Here is a 24127-nt window from a genome sequence, read left to right as displayed (position 1 = left end):
TCTGACCCTCAGTCTGTGAAGGCTCAGTCTGATGACAGGAAGTGGAACAGAGAGAAGAGACGCAGAGATTCAGGGAGGAGCTGAGCTGTTACTGAGAGGACACAAACCACCAACATTACCTTTATTCAACATGCTGTCGTTGGACTATTATGGTCTGTCTCTGCTGCTCCTTTCCATTATTACAGGTATGTTAGATTCTGTCACAAGGAAAAGGTTGATGTCATTATTTTTGGAATGTGATGCATTTATGGACACGTCCACAACTTTCTCTGTTTCTTCAGGTGTCAGCTGTCAAGAACTGAATCCAGTCAAGACTGAAGAGTCCAGTTCAGAAGGCAGCTCTGTCACTCTGTCCTACAATTACTCCAAAGCTGCTGGTTATGATGATAATTTCTTCTGGTATCGACAATATCCAGGAAAACCACCAGAGTTCATCATGTATATCTCAGGGCTGAACAAAACGAGACCAGCAGATTCTCTTAAGTTTGATAAGAGATACTACACTCAGCTGTCTGCTGAAAAACTTGGTGTGAATCTACAGATCTCCTCTGCTGCAGTGTCAGACTCTGCTGTGTACTACTGTGCTCTGAGGCCCACAGTGACAGGAAACAACACAACTCTGTACAAAAACCTCTGGAGCAAAGACAACACAATACTCCACAACATCCACTAGAGGGAGTCTCTGACTGAGAACCTTCTCTGGTTTCTAATGATCCAGTCCAGAGTCTTCTCTCTCATGAGACACAGTTGTGATGAACTCCAGTGTCACTGCAGCAGTTCTCCTACTGTCTCACTGATCGGTCCTTCTCAGTCTCTGGAGGAGAATTTCTATCAGATCCTGGTCCCCTGTCGTGGTTTTCCTCAGGGATCGGTCTGAGGAACCATTTTATTTTCTATATCCATGTTACCACTGAGACATATCAGTTCTGTTTCCAACATCTCCAGACAATAATCCAAAAACACCTGAAAATCGACCATGAAACATCTGAGAGGTGGAAGCTGAAGGTTCTGCTACGGCCCTCAAAGTGTGAGACTGAAACGTCTTTGAAAATTTTGAATTGAATTGAAAAAAGACCATGTCAGGTGTCCAAACTCTTCTCATGAACCTGAACATCTTCTCCCCTCCCTCCCTTGGCAGAGAGGAACAGAATAAGACACCAAACAGGCCGTGGGGAGTCCAGCATTCAGTAACAGCACAGAGTTGTGTAAAGATGATGTGCATGGAGTTCCAGCACCTTAAAGCACAAACAGACTTTACCAGATTAAAATGTGTTACTCCGGTTCACCCCTGAGAAGACCTGAGCTCCAGTCACCATGAAAAACACCTGGTCTCAGTATTTGATGCACCTGAGCTGAAGCCACACCTGCCGCTTGGACCAGGAAGTATCTTTGGCAGCAGGATGTCACTCTAATGAATGTGCTGTGATGGGATCTTGTCTAGAACATGTTGAGGACTATGAATTAGGCCCAACACCTTCTCCCAGGTCCAGTCCCTCAATTTAGTTCTCTTTCAGCTTGTGACGCATTTCAGGCTGAATGGAATCTATTTCAGATCTTTTGAGAGAAACCAGACGGTTGGTGTTTGAGTCCAGGTTGATTAGGAAATTCATGAACATGCTGTCATGTTTCTCTGCTAAGTATTTCATTTTTTCCTTCATGCTTCATGTCTTGTCGTTCCTGTTTTATTTTTGTGATCACTCACCTCTGTCTCCGTTCCAGGTTCCTGTTTGCCCCGCCCCCTCCCCGTCTGTGTGCACCTGAGCCCTGATTGTGTCTCCCACACCTGTGTCCAATCACTCCCCATTAGTCCTGCATATATTCCCCCTTTTGTGTCATGTCTCCTTGCCAGCTCACGGTCCAGCATTCCTTCACAGTGGTTGCACCTTCCCTTTTTGTGTCACATCTTGGATACATCTGCCTGGAATAAACTTTGTTTAGCTGATCTTAACCGGTCGTTGTCGTGCATTTGAGTCCTTCCTATTTAGTGCTACGTTCTCGACACATGCTTTTGTTGTAATGGCCGTGAGGTTGAGTCTATTTGACATTGATCATTTTAACCTGGTCCTGGTTACTCTCTGGTTCTTTCGGGGAAAGAGATTTCTTGTGGTGAACGACAGGGATCAGTCCATCTTCAAGTCCCAGGATGACTTTGGACAATGGGACTGACACACAACGTTCATCCTGCACAGTGACGCCTCCACTTGAGGAGAATCAAGTTGGTCCTTGTTGTTTGTAAAGCCAGAAAATATGATTCATCCTTTAAACCATCAGTTTCTCATCACCAGGAAGTGGAACAGAGAGAAGAGACGCAGAGATTCAGGGAGGAGCTGAGCTGTTACTGAGAGGACACAAACCACCAACATTACCTTTATTCAACATGCTGTCGTTGGACTATTATGGTCTGTCTCTGCTGCTCCTTTCCATTATTACAGGTCTGTTCGATTCTGTCACAAGGAAAAGGTTGATGTCATTATTTTTGGAATGTGATGCATTTATGGACACGTCCACAACTTTCTCTGTTTCTTCAGGTGTCAGCTGTCAAGAACTGAATCCAGTCAAGACTGAAGAGTCCAGTTCAGAAGGCAGCTCTGTCACTCTGTCCTACAATTACTCCAAAGCTGCTGGTTATGATGATAATTTCTTCTTCTGGTATCGACAAAATCCAGGAAAACCACCAGAGTTCATCTTTTCTCATCAGGAGTCAGGAGAGAAAATATCAGGTTCAGACTCGAGAATGTCTGTTAACGTGAGCGATGACAAAACCAGAATTCATCTACAGATCTCCTCTGCTGCAGTGTCAGACTCTGCTGTGTACTACTGTGCTCTGCAGCCCACAGTGACAGGAAACAACACAACTCTGTACAAAAACCTCTGGAGCAAAGACAACACAATACTCCACAACATCCACTAGAGGGAGTCTCTGACTGAGAAAAGACTGATGACACTGTCGCAAGGCAGCACACAGGAAGTTGAGGTAACAGGAAATGACATCACACACAATGAGGAGGAGGGGAGTTTACAAATCAGAGACACCTGAGCTGGAAAAGAAGGAGGAAGTTAAAATGAAGGAGAACAAAGGATGCAAACAGAAACAGTGTGAGAAGTGAGACAAGGAAAGGAAGGAAAAAGGAATCCACAACTGAGGAAAAAAAAAAAAAACACAAAATAATCAGAATGAACTGGAAGTAGCACGAAAAAGAACCTGGTAAAGGAGAAAAGGATTGGGCTCTGTGGAACAGACAGCATCAGGCCGGTTTGGAACCTGCAAAAACCCTCTCTGACCAGGTGGACTGTTCTCCCTCAGATAAGTCCCTTCTTCCCCCCCTTACTCTCCCGGCTTCTCCAACTGGCTGCTGAATTCACATTGTCTCTCCGTCTCCACCTCCCTTCATACACCCATCTCAAAACTTTCCTCTCTGACTTCCATTACTTCCAGACATTCATCTACACACACACACACACACACTTATGAACTGAACTTCAAATGTTGATTATTTTATTGGACTGTTGTTTTGGATTTTGTTTGAAAGTCATTGATTGTAAATTTGACCTGGAGTTAAATTGTTTGATATATATTTGGTTGGAATTTGACTTATTCTCAGAAAATGAAGTTGTAAATATTCATTGTTGACTTAAAGGAAATGTTAAACCCTGAACTGATGTTTGTGGAGTCCTCCACTACAACACAAATGTCAGAAAAACTCAGAGTTAAATCTCACTGAGGAGGAAGCTCAGAGCTGATGACCTGGCTCCGCCCACTGGAGTCCAGCTCAGCCAATGAGGTGAGCAGAAATGTTGGAGGAAGTAAAAGCACAGTCAGCTTGAAGTTGAGGAGAAGGGCTGTGCAGCAGAGAGGCTGTTTAGTTTGTTCATTCTACTGCAGTGGAAGAACTTTGTTCATCTGCTGTCTGTTTGGCTTCAACTACTCCAAAGACATGTTGCTTTACCTCTTTTTGTTTTTCTCTCACTTCACAGGTGAGTTTGACAACTAATGAGAGTCTGAGTCAGCCTGCTGGATCAACAACATGTTTCACCTCCATTTGGTCACGCACAATAATGTGTCTTTGTCATGAAGTCCTCTACAATCTAGAGATGATGTGAGCTACAGTTGAGCTGTTTGTGTCCACAGAGTAAAACTGTACGGTGACATTTCCCCCTGTCTGCTCCTCTCAGCCTCATGGACAATGTCAGTCTAATGGCTTCATTTTCTGCACTTTTTCAGGAATAAAAGCTCAACACCGAATCTTTCCTGTGAGAGAAGAAGTCAGTGAGAGAGAAGGAGGAACTGTCAAACTCAGCTGTCAATATCAGACAACATACAGTGATGTTTGGCTTTACTGGTACAGACATGATTCAGACCTTCAGGCCCCTCAGTTCATTCTCAGGAAAGGAGCAAAGGGAGACACAAGTGAATATAATCCTTCACCGAATAAATATGCCTCCAAAACAACAGACACATCAACTGAACTGACCATCAGTGGACTAACCCTGGCAGACACAGCTCTCTACTACTGTGCTCTAGAAACACAGTGATACAAAGTGTAGGAGAGGCTGCACAAAAACCTGAACACTGATATCTGAGTCCTCTTCAAAGAGGAGTGAAGTGGTTTTCAAACCACAGCTTCATATCAGATGGATTCTGCTAATTCCTGTTTTATCAGAGTCACTGTGGTTCAGCTGCTCATCAAACACTGTGGGAGGATCCACATCAGTGACAGACCACCTGGATGAGGCTTCAAACACAAAGACTCCATGAACCGCAGAAAAGGTGCATTCCCACCAACAGTTCAAAGGTCGCATCTGATAGGAAGCACAAACCAACAAACATTGTAGGGCCTGTTGTTCCAACAACAACGTGATGGAGGACGCCGTGATCAGAGCTTTGTGTTTGTTGTTGTGTGTCCTGAGTGTCATGATAATGACGCAGGTCGAAATGAAACATGCAAATCCTTAATCCCTTTTCTCAGCCAGTTCTTCTCCAGCCACCTCTTGCAGAGACTGAAGGAGTTGGAGTGCGTTCAGCCTCCATAGAACAGAATGCCCTTCATTGTCATTATACAGCTGTAGATTGGAGAGCTTCTCCCTTTTCAGTGCAAAATAGGCATCATTAAAATATATATAACAGACAGAAAATACAAGAATAAAAGTATAAAATAGAAGGCCAAATGTAGCATCAAATAAGAAATGAACAAATAGAAAATGTCGATGTGGAATTGCCTTCTTTTCAGTGGATGAACCAAAATGTACAGATGTATTGTACAGGGTGTTCTGCTATTTCCAGAATAAATCAGAAATATATTGCACAGGTTCTTGATTACATTTCACAGGCTGACAGAAAACAGTATTTTGCATATGAAATGTTCTGTCTTGTCAGAGTTTATGGTGGTGACGGCTCTCGGAAAGAAACTGCTTCTCAGTCTGTCTTTGCTTTGATGCACCCGTAGCGCCTCCCAGCAGGAAGCAGCTCAAACAGCTGAGAGCCGGGACGTGAACTGTCCGTACTGATGTGTTGAGCTCTGCTGAGGCACTGGGTGGTGTAGATGTCTGTCAGGGAGGGGAGAGGGCAGCCAACAATCCTCTGAAGCCTCTCCCTGTCTGCAGCAGTGCTCTCCATGGTGGAGCGGTAGAAGGCCAGCAGCAGATTCTTGTCCAGGTTGTTCTTCCTGAAGGCTCTCAGGAAGTGGAGACGCTGGTGGGGGCCAAGTCTCACAGTCTGGGGTCTGTTAGTTAGAAAGTCCTTGATCCAGGTGCATGTGACGGGGGGAGGCCTCGATTGTCCAGCTGGCTGATCTTGATTTAACTGCTGCATCATCTGAACCATGTGGCTGATATATGATGTGTGAGAGTCCTTATAGCTGTGTGGTTTTTTTAGTTGTTGGCCTCAGATACAGAAATCAAAGGCTTTTCAAATTGTCACATTTAATGATATTGTTTAAATCCATTTGTTTACAGGTGATCACGCTCAGAATAAGATACTTTTTAAATATACTTAGTTCAGTTCATTTTGTACATACATAAATTTATAATGAAACTGAATTTGTTTACATTTGCAAAATACATTATTTACATTTCAGATATATTCAGTTCAATTAAAATAAAATGTCTTTCAAAATGGCTAAGCAGACAGAGAAGGGGGAGGCTAGGCTAGCAGGCAGCGGTAGAAGAAGAAAAAGACAGTCCGACATGCACATTGAACCTCAAGAGGAGAAAAGACTTATTTTTGAGTTGATAATTCTCTGTTTTTTGTTTTTTGTTTTTTTTTGTGTGTGTGTTTGTCGCTATCTGAAGAAGGGGACAACTATGAAGACTTCCAGTGAGCAGGAGTGGAGGATCTCTGCCGCTGCGTGAGAGATCCAAGTGGATGTTCAAGGACGCGCTGGATTTCCACTTCAGATCAGATAAGCTCGAGTGAAAACGGAATAAAATATCTAAAAAGGGGCCCCGACTACAGCTACACTGACCTACATAACTGAACTAAACTAACTAAACTGGGTCTGACTTAACCTAAAGAACTGGATTAGCAAAGAAGGACAATTTACTTAAGGAGTCGATTAAAAAAACAAAAGGTTTATTAAAAAAAACACTTCCTGTGATACTACTTAAGGAACAAAACTGGAAAGGTGGACACTTAAAATTTTAATTTATTTCTTATTGATCTGAAAGTTAATACTGGGATTTGAAAGTGGAATATTTTATTTTACTCTAAATCTTAATCTGACTTATTATTAATGTAATAAATATATTTCATCTATTACCACTAACGCATTGTGTTTTGCTTACCATCCCCTCGATCGGGCCTCTGTGAGTGACATTTATGTAACGTCTGGCTGCAGGCTTGAGTCCTGCTGCGCGGTGCGGCCGGTCGAGTTCTGGCACAGTCGGAAACGCACTTGCTCCCATGGCTTCTTTTAGCAGCTCTGAAATAAAAGTAGTCGGGTCCTGGCCATCTTCGCTCCCCTCTGACACGTTTAGGATGCGAAGGTTAGACCTGTGAGATCTGTTTTCCAAATTCTCAAGGCGATCCAGCAAGACCACATTAGAGCCTGCAGGGATTTGACGGTAGTTTCAGATGTGCCTATCCGTTCAAAGTTTTCACCTGCCAGGGTTTCTACCGCTGCCAGTCGGCTGTGAAAAGAGTTGACTTCATATTGTAGCCCATCCACTGAAGCTTGTAAAGGCTGAATTGACTCTTGGATTAAAGCGGCCGTATCTTCCTTAAAGTCGGCCTGCTGCTTAGACAGTTCTGCAACTAGTGAAGACATGGAAATAGATTCTCCAAGTTAGAGAGACCTGTCCCCAACAGAGACCTGTCCCCAGCAGAGACCCGTCCCCCGCAGAGTCCTGTCCCCAACAGACTCCTGTCCCCAACGGACTCCTGTCTCCAACGGACTCCTGTCTCCAACGGACTCCTGTCTCCAACAGACTCCTGTCCCCAACAGACTCCTGTCCCCCGCAGACTCCTGTCCCCAAGTCCCCCGCAGAGTCCTGTCCCCCGCAGAGTCCTGTCCCCCACGGACTCCTGTCTCCAACAGACTCCTGTCCCCAACAGACTCCTGTCCCCCGCAGACTCCTGTCCCCAACAGACTCCTGTCCCCCACAGAGTCCTGTCCCCCGCAGAGTCCTGTCCCCCGCAGAGTCCTGTCCCCCGCAGAGTCCTGTCCCCAACAGACTCCTGTCCCCCACGGACTCCTGTCTCCAACAGACTCCTGTCCCCCACAGAGACCTGTCCCCCACAGAGTCCTGTCCCCCACAGAGTCCTGTCCCTGTGATCAGGCTCCTCCTTCTAATCCTCCCCCTTCGTGTTGATGAACACTCAGAGTCCACAGTCTGCTTTATACTTGCTGGAGCTCACAGTGACTCCACACTGCAGATATGAAGGCTCTGTTCATCTCAGTGCTGCTGGCTGCTCTGTGCCGTGGTATGAACACTGCTCTGTTTCTGTGATATCAATCCAACACTGACATGATTCTTCCATTCAAACACTGATACTGTTTGTTGGTGTTTTACAGAATGCAGAGCACAAAAAGACAACGTGGTGCAACCACAAGGAGACGTGACTGCTGCTGAAGGAGAGGCAGTGACACTTCACTGTGGATACAACAGCAGCTCAACCGGTCCATCTCTCTACTGGTACAGACAGGATGGAAACCAGAGCCCCAAATTCATCCTGAGCCGCTTCAAACTGGATGAAGGAAACACAGAAGAGCACTTCAAGGAGAGATTTTCATCCAGTCTGAATTCTGACCTAAGATCAGTTCCTCTGAAGATCCAGAAGCTTCAGGTGTCAGACTCTGCTGTGTACTACTGTGCTGTGGAGCCCACAGTGACAGGAAACAACACAACTCTGTACAAAAACCTCTGGAGCAAAGACAACACAATACTCCACAACATCCACTAGAGGGAGTCTCTGACTGAGAAAAGACTGATGACACAAACGTCAGAGCTCAGAGCTGATGACCTGGCTCCGCCCACTGGAGTCCAGCTCAGCCAATGAGGTGACTTGTTGTTTCCACCCAAACTGGTGACATCTGGATGAAGTGTTCCTTCTCCAAACAGCCCAAAGCTTCCTCCTCCTGATCTCTGAACTTGTCGGCTGATGACATACAGTGATATGAGGAGGAGCAACACTGTCAAAGAGCAGAAGAGAAAACATCTGCCACCGTCAGATTCATTCAATATCTAAAAAAACACAAGTCAGAGTGTCTGAAGATGCTCTCACTGCATCACTGTGGGATGGTTCCTTTGTTTCTCATCATACTAAAAGGTGAGTTCAAGCAGGAGGAATAAATGAGTTCAGAGGATCTGTTGGTTAGAAACCACTGGAACACACAATCAGAGTTCAACATGGTCTTTAACAACATTTCTCTGTTTCTTCAGGTGTCAGCTGTCAAGAACTGAATCCAGTCAAGACTGAAGAGTCCAGTTCAGAAGGCAGCTCTGTCACTCTGTCCTACAATTACTCCAAAGCTGCTGGTTATGATGATAATTTCTTCTGGTATCGACAAAATCCAGGAAAACCACCAGAGTTCATCTTCTCTCATCAGGAGTCAGGAGAGAAAATATCAGGTTCAGACTCGAGACTGTCTGTTAACGTGAGCGATGACAAAACCAGAATTCATCTACAGATCTCCTCTGCTGCAGTGTCAGACTCTGCTGTGTACTACTGTGCTCTGCAGCCCACAGTGACAGGAAACAACACAACTCTGTACAAAAACCTCTGGAGCAAAGACAACACAATACTCCACAACATCCACTAGAGGGAGTCTCTGACTGAGAACCTTCTCTGGTTTCTAATGATCCAGTCCAGAGTCTTCTCTCTCATGAGACACAGTTGTGATGAACTCCAGTGTCACTGCAGCAGTTCTCCTACTGTCTCACTGATCGGTCCTTCTCAGTCTCTGGAGGAGAATTTCTATCAGATCCTGGTCCCCTGTCGTGGTTTTCCTCAGGGATCGGTCTGAGGAACCATTTTATTTTCTATATCCATGTTACCACTGAGACATATCAGTTCTGTTTCCAGCATTTCCAGACAATAATCCAAAAACACCTGAAAATCGACCATGAAACATCTGAGAGGTGGAAGCTGAAGGTTCTGCTACGGCCCTCAAAGTGTGAGACTGAAACGTCTTTGAAAATTTGGAGATCGAGCTCAAAGAAGAAGTCTCTACAAGGCAGCACAAGAAGCTCTCAGAAGAAAAAACATTTTGAAGGAATAAGGGGTGAAAATCCCCCCAGAAAGAATTCAAAGATCTGGACATATGAAGCGTATAAAGAGCGGACATACTTGCCTGAGTACTGACCGTAAACAGCTTTGTTTTCTAACCCTGTCCACAGCAGCAAAGAGTCAGATGACAGACTGAGCTCCTGCTTTGGTGCTTGTGGTTCTCTGAGAAATGAACTGAAGACTATCCATCTAAAATCTCTGGAATCCTTCTTTGTTCCAACTGAAATTATAACCCTAACCCAAAAGGAATGAAGTTCTCCGGTCTCTGACAGGGAAGGTGGATTAACTAGAAGGGCAATCACGCAGAAATAATATTGTCATTGATGGTATCCAAGAAACTCCAAACGAAAACTGGTCTGAGTCAGAAGAAAAGGTACGCAAAATGATATCTGAGAAGCTACAGTTGGACCACTCGTGTATACCGCCCTCCCACTGTCTATCAATCATATTAGTATTTGACCACATTTCATGACATGAAAAAACATCTGTCCAAAATGTCAGAAATGTTTCAAACACTCAGATTTCACTTGTGGACTATGCCGACGTCTATTCCATCAAAAATGTACACCTATTAAGAAGCTAAATGCTAATACCTGCTGAGAGTGAATTTAACTCTTTCTGTGGCACTCTCCCATTAGATAGAAATTCATTTTCTTCTAATCAATGTTTTCCAAATGTGGGTGTTTCTCTCTCAAGTAAAATCAAGAAGACAGCTGAAAGTCCACTTGAGTCCCGCTGTATTGCAATTTGACCCACCACGTGCTAATGAAGTAGGAAATAATAGCTAATCTTAAACATTCTGCAGAAGGTCATGATGAAATAAGTGCATCACTGCTTCAGGAGGTTAGCTCTCATATTATACAACCACTCACATACATTTGTGGAAAGTCTATGGAAAATGGAGTTGTCCCTGAAAGTATGGAAGTTGCTAAAGTTATTACTCTTTTTTTCCTATCAGCTTTACAAACTATCGTCCGATATTCATTTTGCCCCGTTTTTCAAAGGTTTTAGAGAAATTGGTCTACGAGCGTGTATTAGCACATTTAGATGCACATAATATCCTCTATGAACACCAGAATGGATCTAGAAAGAATCATATTTTTAGCTTTGTCTAAGGCCTTTGATGCTGTCAGTCATGACATTTAATGTCACAACTGAAGCACTGTGGTTTTTATGAACGCACTTTAAAATGGTTGTACAGCTATGTATATGCTAGAGAACAATATGTAATTGCTAATGGTTCATTATCTGGTAGGACCAAAATATTGTGTGGAGTCCCTCAAAGTTCTATTTTGGGCCCATTACTGTTCCTTGTATGTATCAATGACCTCCCTGCTGTGTCTACGACCTTATTCCCCATACTTTTTGCTGATGACACCAATGTGATATGATGCTAACAGCAGTATGGAGAAAATTTCAAAATGCTTTCAATCTAATAAATTATCTAACTATAAAAAAAGTCAAATTTTTTACATTTGCTAATAAAAACAAGAAATACTGTAAAGATGAAACAAAAATTATAATCAATGGTACAGAAATTAACCAGGTTACTTCCACAAAATGTTTAGGAGTACTGGTTGATGAGAGATGGAGCAGGAAAGAACTCATCAACCTGGTATGTGGTAAAGTTGCCAGATCTCTTGGTGCCATCAGAAAAATGTGTGACCTGATAAATCGGAGCTGCCTGCTTATTTTATATTATAGCTTGTTTTATCCACACATCATATACTGTAATATTGTTTGATCCAGTACTTATATTTTCAACCTCCATAGTATTTATCTAGTTCAGCAAAGATTTGTTAGAACTGCCACCTCTTCAAGACAACTAGATCCTTCAGCTCCCCTTTTCCAAAAACTCCAGATAATGACAGTTTTTCAGATCAGTATATACCAAATATGCATTTTTATCTTTAAGTACATGTACATTCCAAATTCTATCCCCAACTCCTTCAGTGGATATTTTCCAGTCACCTCACAACTACACAAGTATAAAGCCAGACAATTAACTAGCCTTCATCCTCCTCAGTATCGTACCACCCTTCGTCAGGTTTCTTTAAAATAAAGGGGCACAATTCTTTGGAATAGACAATTTAATACCTCAGCTTTTCTAAATTAGAGGGTGACATAATGGAGTAGGCGGAGCCTGAGGTCCTCTCAGAGTTCTGTGAAGAGAACATCTGTCAGACTGGATGTTGAACATCAGCTACTTTCTCCTGGTGATTTAAACCTGGTTGTAGAGATGGAACTTTGGCTGTGGATTATTCTTGCTGCTCTTTTCTTTGGTAAGACACAAAGTACAACAAGTTTCCTTCAAACACTTGAACATATTACTGAGCTGTTCATGTTGATGCTACAGAAAACCAGAGCAGATAATTTCTGCTGACATTTGTTACCAAGTGACAATGATCAGGGAAAGTCACATCGATTCTGCTGACTGTTCTCCTTCCATCAATCATCTGTATTGATTCATCTCTTCCTCTGCATGTTCTGTTCTTCCTCAGAGTGTAAAGGAGAAGACCGAGTGATCCAGCGACCAGAAGATGTGACTGCAGCTGAAGGAGACACAGTTACACTGGACTGTGAATTTGAGACAACTTACTCATTTCCCAATTTGTTCTGGTACAAGCAAGAAGCTAACAGCTTCCCACAGTACATGCTGAGATGTGTCGCTAAAAATGTAGACAAAGCTCCAGAGCTCGACCAAAAGAGATTTCATGCTGAGATCAAGAACAAGTCAGTTCCTCTGAAGATCCAGAAGCTTCAGGTGTCAGACTCTGCTGTGTACTACTGTGCTCTGCAGCCCACAGTGACAGGAAACAACACAACTCTGTACAAAAACCTCTGGAGCAAAGACAACACAATACTCCACAACATCCACTAGAGGGAGTCTCTGACTGAGAACCTTCTCTGGTTTCTAATGATCCAGTCCAGAGTCTTCTCTCTCATGAGACACAGTTGTGATGAACTCCAGTGTCACTGCAGCAGTTCTCCTACTGTCTCACTGATCGGTCCTTCTCAGTCTCTGGAGGAGAATTTCTATCAGATCCTGGTCCCCTGTCGTGGTTTTCCTCAGGGATCGGTCTGAGGAACCATTTTATTTTCTATGTCCAAGTTACCACTGAGACATATCAGTTCTGTTTCCAACATCTCCAGACAATAATCCAAAAACACCTGAAAATCGACCATGAAACATCTGAGAGGTGGAAGCTGAAGGTTCTGCTACGGCCCTCAAAGTGTGAGACTGAAACGTCTTTGAAAATTTGGAGCTCAAAGAGAAGCAGGAATGGAAAGACTCTGGATAATCTGGATTATTATTATTATTTAAGAACTGGCATACTTGCCAGAGGGGAAGTTTGTGAGTACAGTCCATGTCAGGTGTCCAAACTCTTCTCATGAACCTGAACATCTTCTCCCCTCCCTCCCTTGGCAGAGAGGAACAGAATAAGACACCAAACAGGCCGTGGGGAGTCCAGCATTCAGTAACAGCACAGAGTTGTGTAAAGATGATGTGCATGGAGTTCCAGCACCTTAAAGCACAAACAGACTTTACCAGATTAAAATGTGTTACTCCGGTTCACCCCTGAGAAGACCTGAGCTCCAGTCACCATGAAAAACACCTGGTCTCAGTATTTGATGCACCTGAGCTGAAGCCACACCTGCCGCTTGGACCAGGAAGTATCTTTGGCAGCAGGATGTCACTCTAATGAATGTGCTGTGGACTATGAATTAGGCCCAACACCTTCTCCCAGGTCCGGTCCCTCAATTTAGTTCTCTTTCAGCTTGTGACGCATTTCAGGCTGAATGGAATCTATTTCAGATCTTTTGAGAGAAACCAGACGGTTGGTGTTTGAGTCCAGGTTGATTAGGAAATTCATGAACATGCTGTCATGTTTCTCTGCTAAGTATTTAATTTTTTCCTTCATGCTTCATGTCTTGTCGTTCCTGTTTTATTTTTGTGATCACTCACCTCTGTCTCCGTTCCAGGTTCCTGTTTGCCCCGCCCCCTCCCCGTCTGTGTGCACCTGAGCCCTGATTGTGTCTCCCACACCTGTGTCCAATCACTCCCCATTAGTCCTGCATATATTCCCCCTTTGTGTCACGTCTCCTTGCCAGCTCACGGTCCAGCATTCCTTCACAGTGGTTGCACCTTCCCTTTTTGTGTCACATCTTGGATAAGTCTGCCTGGAATAAACTTTGTTTAGCTGATCTTAACCGGTCGTTGTCGTGCATTTGAGTCCTTCCTATTTAGTGCTACGTTCTCGACACATGCTTTTGTTGTAATGGCCGTGAGGTTGAGTCTATTTGACATTGATCATTTTAACCTGGTGCAGGTTTCTCTCTGGTTCGTTTGGGGAAAGAGATTTCTTGTGGTGAACGACAGGGATCAGTCCATCTTCAAGTCCCAGGATGACTTTGGACAATGGGACTGACACACAACGTTCATCCTGCACAGTGACGCCTCCACTTGAGGAGAATCAAGTTGGTCCTTGTTGTTTGTAAAGCCAGAAAATATGATTCACTTTTAAACCATCAGTTTCTGATCACCAGGAGGTGGAACAGAGAGAAGAGACGCAGAGATTCAGGGAGGAGCTGAGCTGTTACTGAGAGGACACAAACCACCAACATTACCTTTATTCAACATGCTGTCGTTGGACTATTATGGTCTGTCTCTGCTGCTCCTTTCCATTATTACAGGTATGTTAGATTCTGTCACAAGGAAAAGGTTGATGTCATTATTTTTGGAATGTGATGCATTTATGGACACGTCCACAACTTTCTCTGTTTCTTCAGGTGTCAGCTGTCAAGAACTGAATCCAGTCAAGACTGAAGAGTCCAGTTCAGAAGGCAGCTCTGTCACTCTGTCCTACAATTACTCCAAAGATCCAACTTTGAATGATAATTTCTTCTGGTATCGACAATATCCAGGAAAACCACCAGAGTTCATCATCTCTCATTTAGGAACAGGTTCAGTGATGAACAGTAAAATTGATGGAATGGGGATAAAAGTGGAACAAAAGCAGATCCAGATGAACATCTCCTCTGCTGCAGTGTCAGACTCTGCTGTGTACTACTGTGCTGTGAGGCCCACAGTGACAGGAAACAACACAACTCTGTACAAAAACCTCTGGAGCAAAGACAACACAATACTCCACAACATCCACTAGAGGGAGTCTCTGACTGAGAAAAGACTGATGACACAAACGTCAGAGCTCAGAGCTGATGACCTGGCTCCGCCCACTGGAGTCCAGCTCAGCCAATGAGGTGACTTGTTGTTTCCACCCAAACTGGTGACATCTGGATGAAGTGTTCCTTCTCCAAACAGCCCAAAGCTTCCTCCTCCTGATCTCTGAACTTTTGTTTCTTTTCTTCAAAAGTCAGAGTGTCTGAAGATGCTCTCACTGCATCACTGTGGGATGGTTCCTTTGTTTCTCATCATACTAAAAGGTGAGTTCAAGCAGGAGGAATAAATGAGTTCAGAGGATCTGTTGGTTAGAAACCACTGGAACACACAATCAGAGTTCAACATGGTCTTTAACAACATTTCTCTGTTTCTTCAGGTGTCAGCTGTCAAGAACTGAATCCAGTCAAGACTGAAGAGTCCAGTTCAGAAGGCAGCTCTGTCACTCTGTCCTACAATTACTCCAAAGATCCAACTGGGAGTGATTTCTTCTTCTGGTATCGACAATATCCAGGAAAACCACCAGAGTTCATCATCTCTCACTCAGGAACAGGTTCAGGGGCAAACGGTAAAATTGATGGAATGGAGATAAAAGTGGAACAAAAGCAGATCCAGATGAACATCTCCTCTGCTGCAGTGTCAGACTCTGCTGTGTACTACTGTGCTCTGAGGCCCACAGTGACAGGAAACAACACAACTCTGTACAAAAACCTCTGGAGCAAAGACAACACAATACTCCACAACATCCACTAGAGGGAGTCTCTGACTGAGAACCTTCTCTGGTTTCTAATGATCCAGTCCAGAGTCTTCTCTCTCATGAGACACAGTTGTGATGAACTCCAGTGTCACTACAGCAGTTCTCCTACTGTCTCACTGATCGGTCCTTCTCAGTCTCTGGAGGAGAATTTCTATCAGATCCTGGTCCCCTGTCGTGGTTTTCCTCAGGGATCGGTCTGAGGAACCATTTTATTTTCTATGTCCATGTTACCGCTGAGTTTTGTTGGATACTGTAAGTTAGCTTCTCTAAAGCTATACATAATGATAACTCATTAAGCCAATGACTAATAGGGGGACATGATGTATTCTTCATGTTTTGAATGGGCAAGACAAAGGTTTATCAGTTTGATTTAGTTTGATTTTAAAGAAAGGTTTTCTGGGTAGAGGCCCAAGATACAGAGTTTAGGGGAGACAGGGATAGGTCTGGAAATTATTTGGGAAATTATCTGTAATACTTCTTTCCAGAATGTTTTTATCTTCTCACATTCCAAGTGTCTGGAATATCTGGTTTAAATTTATGAAGTTTTACTGGGGTAATGTAGGTCCTCATCATCCAGTCATATTGTATTAATTTGAGTTTCTGGGCCTTTGAGCAAATCTGGCTCCATTCGTTATCCAACACATATTCCTTTAAGTCCTCACTCCACAATCTCCTCTTTGAGTCAGAGGACTCTCTAGAATGAGACAGAAATAGATTGTAAAGTGTACAGATCTGGCCTTTGCTTTGCTGAGGTCGAGTTACAAACTGTTCTAACATTGTTAGAGGGGACAGTTAGACGAGTGGTTTAATTTAGCGAGAAGAAAACTTTGCAATTGTCGATATTTAAAAAAGTGTGTTTGTGGAATGTTGAACTGATCTTTAATTTCATAATGATATTCATTTTAAAGGCACTTCAAATCAAATCAAATCAAATCAGATTTATTTGTATAGCGCCAAATCATAACAAAGTTACATCAAGGCACTTTACATATAGAGCAGGTCTAGACCAAACTCTTGGTCTAATTTATTTAAAGAGACCCAACAGATCCCCCGATGAGCAGGAAAAACTACCTTTAAGAGGCAGAAACCTTGAGCAGAACCAGGCTCGGGGGGGCGGCCATCTGCCTCGACCGGTTGGGTTGAGAGTGGGAGAGAGAGAGAGAGAGAGAGAGAGAGAGAGAGGGAGAGAGACAGGCATTGGAGGGGGGGGGGGGGTGTAGGCAGGAAAATGTTGTTGCATGAAGTTCATGGAGTTGAGCTGTAATACAGAATTCATGCTATATGGGACCAGCAGGTGTTGCAGGAACACTTATGCATCCAATTATTGATAAGGGGAGAGAGATCCATCTGTTTAGAGATTCTTTGGTTTCAGAAATGACTGGATTGTAATTGGCCGAGACAAACTAATTTAGATTGGGGGTAAGAAAGAGGCCAAGATATTTAAATCCTTGAGGCGTATTCAGAAATGGGTGTCGGATCGTGGAGTGGAGACGTTCTTGTTTGTTGAGGAAGAGCAGAGATGATTTGGTTTTAACTTTGTGTCCTAAAGACTTTAGTAATCTCCTCTGTAAGGGCTGACAAAGATTGCTCCAAGTTCGTCAGATAGAGTAATGTATCATCTGCAAACAAGGCTATGCGATGTTCCACACCTGCTATTTGAATTCCTTCAATAACAGGATGATTCCTAATGGAGATGGCAACGGGTTCAAATGCTAAAACAAAAAGTAGGGGGGATGGGAACATCCCTGTAGGGTCCCATGGTGGAGATGGAATGGTTTGGAAATGTAGTTTTTGGTCATAATCTCTGTGCATGTTTCTGAGTATAAAGGTTTGACCCATTGTCTGAAGTAAGCACCAAAACCAAAGCTGGAGAGTACTTCAAATAGGTACGGCCACTCAACTCTGTCGAAAGCCTTCTCAGCGTCCAACCACAGAATGCATGTGTCTGGAGACTTTCTTTTCATTAATTATATTTAAAGTTCTTCTAATATTGTAGTATCCTTGACGGTTTTTTATAAATCCATTTTGGTCAGCATGGATTAGAGAAGGGAGGAATTTCTCAAGCCTGAGTGCCAAAACCTTAGAATGCAATAAGGAAAGGGGCCTGTAAGACTCACATTGAGAAGAAGGCTTGTCAGGTTTTAATATCAAGGTAATAAGTGCATTCCTCAGAGAGGCGGTCAGGGTATTCTGAAAAGATTCTTCATACATATTCTTCAGTGGACTTATCAGTTTGTTTTTAAATAGTTTATAAATATCAATTGGGAGTCCATCCGGACCTGCAGGTTTCCCTCTTTTCATGTGATCTATAGCCTCTGCAATTTCCTGACTTTGGATTATACGATCCATAAATGATTTGTCTTGGTCAGATATGCTAGTTCTTCAGTGACATCATGGAGTAGGCGGAGCCTGAGGTCCTCTCAGAGTTCTGTGAAGAGAACATCTGTCAGACTGGATGTTGAACATCAGCTACTTTCTCCTGGTGATTTAAACCTGGTTGTAGAGATGGAACTTTGGCTGTGGATTATTCTTGCTGCTCTTTTCTTTGGTAAGACACAAAGTACAACAAGTTTCCTTCAAACACTTGAACATATTACTGAGCTGTTCATGTTGATGCTACAGAAAACCAGAGCAGATCATTTCTGCTGACATTTGTTACCAAGTGACAATGATCAGGGAAAGTCACATCGATTCTGCTGACTGTTCTCCTTCCATCAATCATCTGTATTGATTCATCTCTTCCTCTGCATGTTCTGTTCTTCCTCAGAGTGTAAAGGAGAAGACCGAGTGATCCAGCGACCAGAAGATGTGACTGCAGCTGAAGGAGACACAGTTACACTGGACTGTGAATTTGAGACAACGGACTCATTTCCCAATTTGTTCTGGTACAAACAAGAAGCTAACAGCTTCCCACAGTACATGCTGAGATGTTCTGCTAAAAATGTAGACAAAGCTCCAGAACTCGACCAAAAGAGATTTCATGCCGAGATCAAGAACAAGTCAGTTCCTCTGAAGATCCAGAAGCTTCAGGTGTCAGACTCTGCTGTGTACTACTGTGCTCTGAGGCCCACAGTGACAGGAAACAACACAACTCTGTACAAAAACCTCTGGAGCAAAGACAACACAATACTCCACAACATCCACTAGAGGGAGTCTCTGACTGAGAACCTTCTCTGGTTTCTAATGATCCAGTCCAGAGTCTTCTCTCTCATGAGACACAGTTGTGATGAACTCCAGTGTCACTGCAGCAGTTCTCCTACTGTCTCACTGATCGGTCCTTCTCAGTCTCTGGAGGAGAATTTCTATCAGATCCTGGTCCCCTGTCGTGGTTTTCCTCAGGGATCGGTCTGAGGAACCATTTTATTTTCTATATCCATGTTACCACTGAGACATATCAGTTCTGTTTCCAACATCAAATCAAAATCAAATCAGATTTATTTGTATAGTGCCAAATCATAACAAAGTTACATCAAGGCACTTTACATATAGAGCAGGTCTAGACCAAACTCTTTATAAATTTATTTAAAGAGACACAACAGATCCCCCGATGAGCAGGAAAAACTTCCTTTAAGAGGAAGAAACCTCGAGCAGAACCAGGCTCAGGGGGGGCGGCTATCTGCCTCGACCAGTTGGGGGGGGGGAGAGAGAGAGAGGGGGAGAGAGAGAGAGAGAGAGAGAGAGAGAGAGAGAGAGAGAGAGAGAGAGGGGGAGAGAGAGGCGCAGAGGCATTGGAGGGGGGGGGGGGGGGGGTGTAGGCAGGAACATGTTGTTGCATGAAGTTCATGGAGTTGAGCTGTAGTACAGAATTCATGAAATATGGGACCAGCAGATGTTGCAGGAACATGGGATGGAGATGAGTCACCACCTGCAGGATGAGGACAGGGAGAGAGAGGAGAGGAACTGGGAGAGACAGAGACTTTGGAAGAGAGAGAGAGAGAGAGAGAGAGAGAGAAGCCCAGTCCTTCCCCCAGCAGTCTAGGCCCACAGCAGCATACCTAAAGAGTAGAGGACTTTTTAACTGTACGCTCTGTCATACAGGAAAGTTTTAAGCCTGGTCTTGAAAGTTACTAAAGAGTCCGCCCCCCGGATCGATACTGGAAGTTGGTTCCATAGAAGAGGAGCCTGATAACTGAACCATCTGCCTCCAGATTTACTCTTGGAGACTCTAGGAACCACAAGTAAACCTCCATCTAGAGAGCGGAGTGGCCTGCTAGGACAGTAAGGAACTATGAGCTCTCTGAGATACGATGGAGCTTGGCCATTAAGAGCTTTATACGTTAAAAGAAGGATTTTGAATTCTACTCTATATTTTACTGGCAGCCAATGAAGAGCAGCTAACACGGGAGAGATGTGATCTCTTTTCCTAGTTCCTGTTAATATTCGTGCAGCAGCGTTCTGAATTAACTGAAGGCCTTTTAGAGATTTGTTTGGACATCCAGATAGTAATGAGTTACAGTAGTCCAGCCTAGAAGTTACAAATGCATGGACTAGATTTTCTGCATCATCCTGAGAAAGGATGTTTCTGATTTTCCTAATGTTTCTCAGGTGGAAGAAAGCTGCCCGACTAACTTGTTTTATGTGAGGGACAAAGGACATGTCCTGGTCAAAAATTACTCCAAGGTTTCTTACAGTGGAGCTGGAGGCCAAAGTAATGCTGTCCAGACTGATGAGATGATTAGATAGCATTTTTCTGAGATGCTTAGGACCGAGTACAATAACTTCTGTTTTGTCAGAGTTGAGAAGTAAAAAATTTCCAGTCATCCAGACTTTTATGTCTTCAAGACATGCCTGCAGTCTGACTATCTGAATGACTTCATTTGGCTTCATTGATAGGTACAGCTGAGTATCGTCTGCATAGCAGTGGAAGTTGATGCTGTGTTTCCTGATAATGTTGCCTAGAGGAAGCAGATAAAGCGTAAAGAGGATTGGTCCAAGTACCGAACCCTGCGGGACTCCATGACTGACTACAGTACATGAGGAGGAGCTGTTGTTTACATGAACAAACTGATGTCTGTCTGATAAGTAGGATTTGAACCACTTTAGTGCAGTTCCTTTAATTCCAATTTCATGTTCCAGTCTCTGTAGTAAAATATTGTGATCTATGGTGTCGAATGCAGAACTAAGATCTAGAAGGAGAAGTATGGAGGCTGATCCATTGTCTGAGGCCATTAGAATGTCATTGGAGACTTTAACCAGCGCTGTTTCTGTGCTATGATGGGCTCTAAATCCTGACTGAAACTCTTCAAACAAACTGTTCCCATCCAGATGCTCGTGTAGTTGTTTTGCTACAGCTTTCTCAATGATTTTAGAAATAAATTTAAGGTTCGATGTGGGTCTATAGTTTGCCAAAACATATGGATCAAGATTAGGCTTTTTAAGCTGGGGTTTGATGACCGCAGTCTAAAGTGCCTGAGGTACATAACCCAGAAATAAAGTCAGATTAACCAAATCTAGAATGAACGGCTCAATTACATAAAAGATCTCTTTAAAGAGGCTAGTTGGTACTGGGTCTAATAGACAGGTTGACGGTCTGGATGATGAAACTATAGAAGCTAGCTCTGAGAGATTCAGAGGTGAGAATGATTCCAGATGTAAAAGAGGCGTTGCAGCTGATTCAGGAGTTGCTGTATTCAGAAGGAGATTTTTATCTAACGTAGGCAAGAGCTGATAAATTCTTTCTCTGATCGTGAGAATTTTATCTGTAAAAAGTTAATAAAATCATCACTGCTTAGAGCTAAGGGGATCACTGGTTCAACTGAGCTATGGCTCTCTGTCAGCCTGGCTACAGTGCTGAAGAGAAACCTGGGGTTGTTCTTGTTTTCTTCTATGAGTGCTGAGTAATATGAACTTCTAGCACTGCGGAGAGCTTTTAGTTTTTAGGCTGTCTTTCCAGGCTCTGTGAGACTCTTCTGACTTACTGGAATGCCAAAATCTTTCTAATTTCCTTGATGTCTGCTTTAAGGCACGGACTTGGTAACTATACCAGGGAGCCAGTCTCCTCAGATTGAATACTTTCTTTTTGAGAGGGGCGGCATTATCAAGATTTGAACGCAGTGTGGCCATAGTGCTAGTCACAAGGTCATCAACCTGCGTATGGGAGAAATCCTCATTTGAATTTAGATATGGCATTGTTGGGAATGATGACCGAATGTTCTCTTTAAATTTAGCCACAGCAGCTTCAGATAAACATCTTCTATAGCTGAATTTATTCCTCAATGCTGTGGAGCCCATTAAAGTAAACTCAAATATAATAAAGTAATGGTCAGACAGGAGAGAATTTTGGGGAAGAATTGTTAGCTTGTCAATTTTAATGCCACATGTTAGAACAAGATCAAGGATATGATTGTAGAAGTGAGTGGGTTCATTCACATGCTGGGAAAAGCCAATTGAGTCTAGTAGGGAAAGAAACCCAGAACTAAGGCTGTCGCTTTCTACATCAACATGTGTATTGAAATCTCCCAGAATAATGATTTTATCTGTACTGAGTACTAACTCTGATATAAACACATAAAAACGGATAGGAATTCTGAGTACGGACCAGGTGGACGGTATACTGTAACTAACAGAACTGGTTTTTCACCTTTCCAGTCCGAGTGGGAGAGACTAAGAGTGAGACTTTCAAAAGACCTGCAGCCAGATTTTGGTCTGGGGTTGATTAATAGGCTTGACTGAAATATTGCAGCCCCCCCGCCTCCTCGACCTGTGGTACAGGGATATGAAAGTTAACATGGGGGGGTGTAGCTTCATTAATGCTAACATACTCATCCTGCTGCAGCCACGTTTCAGTTATACAAAATAAATCAATATGATGATCAGCTATGAGATCGTTAACTAGTAGAGATTTTGATGATAATGATCGAATGTTCAACAGTCCACATTTGATCGCAGTGTTATTTGAGACTAAGTTTGTGGCTGTTTTAATTTCAGTTAGGTTTTTGTTTTTAGCTCCTCTTTTGTTTAATTTGGGTTTATTAACTTTTCTAAATGTAGGTGGTCGGGGGACAGACACAGTTTCTATAGACATAAACATAGACAGAGACTCTATTCTATTCTCAGCAGGTGACTACTCTGACTGAGGCGCAGAGGAGCGTGTTAAACTGCGGCTCTGCCTCCTGGTCTTAACTCAGGGTTGTCAGGGTTTTGGATTTCTAATAAAGTCGGCCATATTCCTAGAAATGAGAGCGGCCCCGTCCACGGTGGGATGGACACCATCTCTCCTAATTAGACCAGGTCTCCCCTAGAAAGACTTCCAGTTATCTATGTAGCCCACGTTGTTTTCGGGACACCACCTCGACAGCCAGCGGTTAAATGACGACATGCGGCTGTACATGTCATCACTGGTCCGATTGGGGAGGGGGCCGGAGAAAACTACAGTGTCCGACATCGTTTTAGCAAAAGTACACACCGATTCCACATTAATTTTTGTGACTTCCGACTGGCGAAGTCGGGTGTCGTTACTGCCGACGTGAACTACAATATTAGCATATTTACGTTTACCCTTAGCCAGCAGTTTCAGATAAGACTGGATGTCGCCTGCTCTGGCCCCCAGGATACACTTCACTATGGCCCCCGGGATACACTTCACTGTGGCCCCCGGGATACACTTCACTATGGCCCCCGGGATACACTTCACTGTGGCCCCCGGGATACACTTCACTATGGCCGCCAGTGTCGCTAACTTCACGTTCCTCAGAATAGAATCACCTTCACTAGAGTCGGCTTTTCAGCGGGTGTGTCGCTGAGAGGGGAGAACCTGTTGGAGGTGAACCGGGGGCTGCTGCCTATGACTATGCCTCTTGTCTCGGACAGTCACCCAGCCGCCCTGACTAGATCCCGGCTGCTCAGGAGCCACTGGGGGGGAGGAAACTATCTTAGCTGCCGTATGTACTCGTCTAGGTTGGCCCGCACCGGCTACAGGGGGGGGGCTAGCTACACTAGCATAGGTTGGGCTAGCTAAAGTGCGGAGCCGGGATTCTAACTCATTAATCTTCGCCTCCATTTCTGCCATCATCCTACATCTATGACAAGAGGTGCTATCATAAAAGGAGGCAGAAGAATAACTACACATGAGGTACACAGAACAGAACAGGAGAGGAGGAGGAGAAGGAGGAACAGAGAGTGGAGACAGAGAGCTAGAGGACATTGCTAATCGGGTAGTTTGATTAGCGGAGGAGCAGAAACGGTTATAACCTTTGGAGAAAGGGGAGATATTGACTTTTAAACCTAGTGTTGATGTGAAAATAATTTTCTGCCTGATTACTCGAGTGAATTAGGAAATAATAGCAGAAGAACAGTGGAAACAACACACGAGATGACAAAGCACAACAGAGAGCACAACCGCCAGTGACCGGAAATGACACAACACGCTTACCGTAGCCACATCTTCCAAACTATTTTTAATTGTCTGTACAAGAACTTTACGATATCAGGTGCGCTTTTATAAACCCGGTAGGGGACTCCATTTGGC

General features: G+C 43.6%; 7 gene segments (V, D, J or C); all 7 read left to right on the top strand.

The window, feature by feature from the left end:
• Positions 1 to 12: 12 nt before the first annotated feature.
• Positions 13 to 2021, top strand: LOC115058189 (T cell receptor alpha variable 3-like). The segment is given in 2 exon segments: positions 13 to 185; positions 282 to 2021. Coding segments are annotated over 2 exon segments (546 nt in total).
• Positions 2022 to 2097: 76 nt separating this feature from the next.
• LOC115058190 (T cell receptor alpha variable 13-2-like) lies at positions 2098 to 3185 on the top strand. The segment is given in 2 exon segments: positions 2098 to 2432; positions 2529 to 3185. Coding segments are annotated over 2 exon segments (438 nt in total).
• A 4638-nt stretch (positions 3186 to 7823) lies between these two features.
• Positions 7824 to 8496, top strand: LOC115058192 (T cell receptor alpha variable 12-1-like). The segment is given in 2 exon segments: positions 7824 to 7918; positions 8010 to 8496. Coding segments are annotated over 2 exon segments (435 nt in total).
• On the top strand, positions 8495 to 10097 carry LOC115058193 (T cell receptor alpha variable 9-2-like). The segment is given in 2 exon segments: positions 8495 to 8764; positions 8878 to 10097. Coding segments are annotated over 2 exon segments (435 nt in total).
• Positions 10098 to 11862: 1765 nt separating this feature from the next.
• On the top strand, positions 11863 to 14355 carry LOC115058203 (T cell receptor alpha variable 36/delta variable 7-like). The segment is given in 2 exon segments: positions 11863 to 12006; positions 12226 to 14355. Coding segments are annotated over 2 exon segments (423 nt in total).
• A 549-nt stretch (positions 14356 to 14904) lies between these two features.
• Positions 14905 to 16056, top strand: LOC115058199 (T cell receptor alpha variable 26-2-like). The segment is given in 2 exon segments: positions 14905 to 15169; positions 15283 to 16056. Coding segments are annotated over 2 exon segments (429 nt in total).
• A 1715-nt stretch (positions 16057 to 17771) lies between these two features.
• Positions 17772 to 19063, top strand: LOC115058201 (T cell receptor alpha variable 36/delta variable 7-like). The segment is given in 2 exon segments: positions 17772 to 18208; positions 18428 to 19063. Coding segments are annotated over 2 exon segments (423 nt in total).
• Positions 19064 to 24127: the final 5064 nt, after the last annotated feature.

This window comes from Echeneis naucrates, chromosome 17 (genome assembly GCF_900963305.1).
Source record: "Echeneis naucrates chromosome 17, fEcheNa1.1, whole genome shotgun sequence".
NCBI classification, from domain to species: Eukaryota; Metazoa; Chordata; class Actinopteri; order Carangiformes; family Echeneidae; genus Echeneis; species Echeneis naucrates.
Note: the sequence above shows the minus strand (reverse complement) of the source record. Positions and strands in the feature narration are given on the sequence as shown.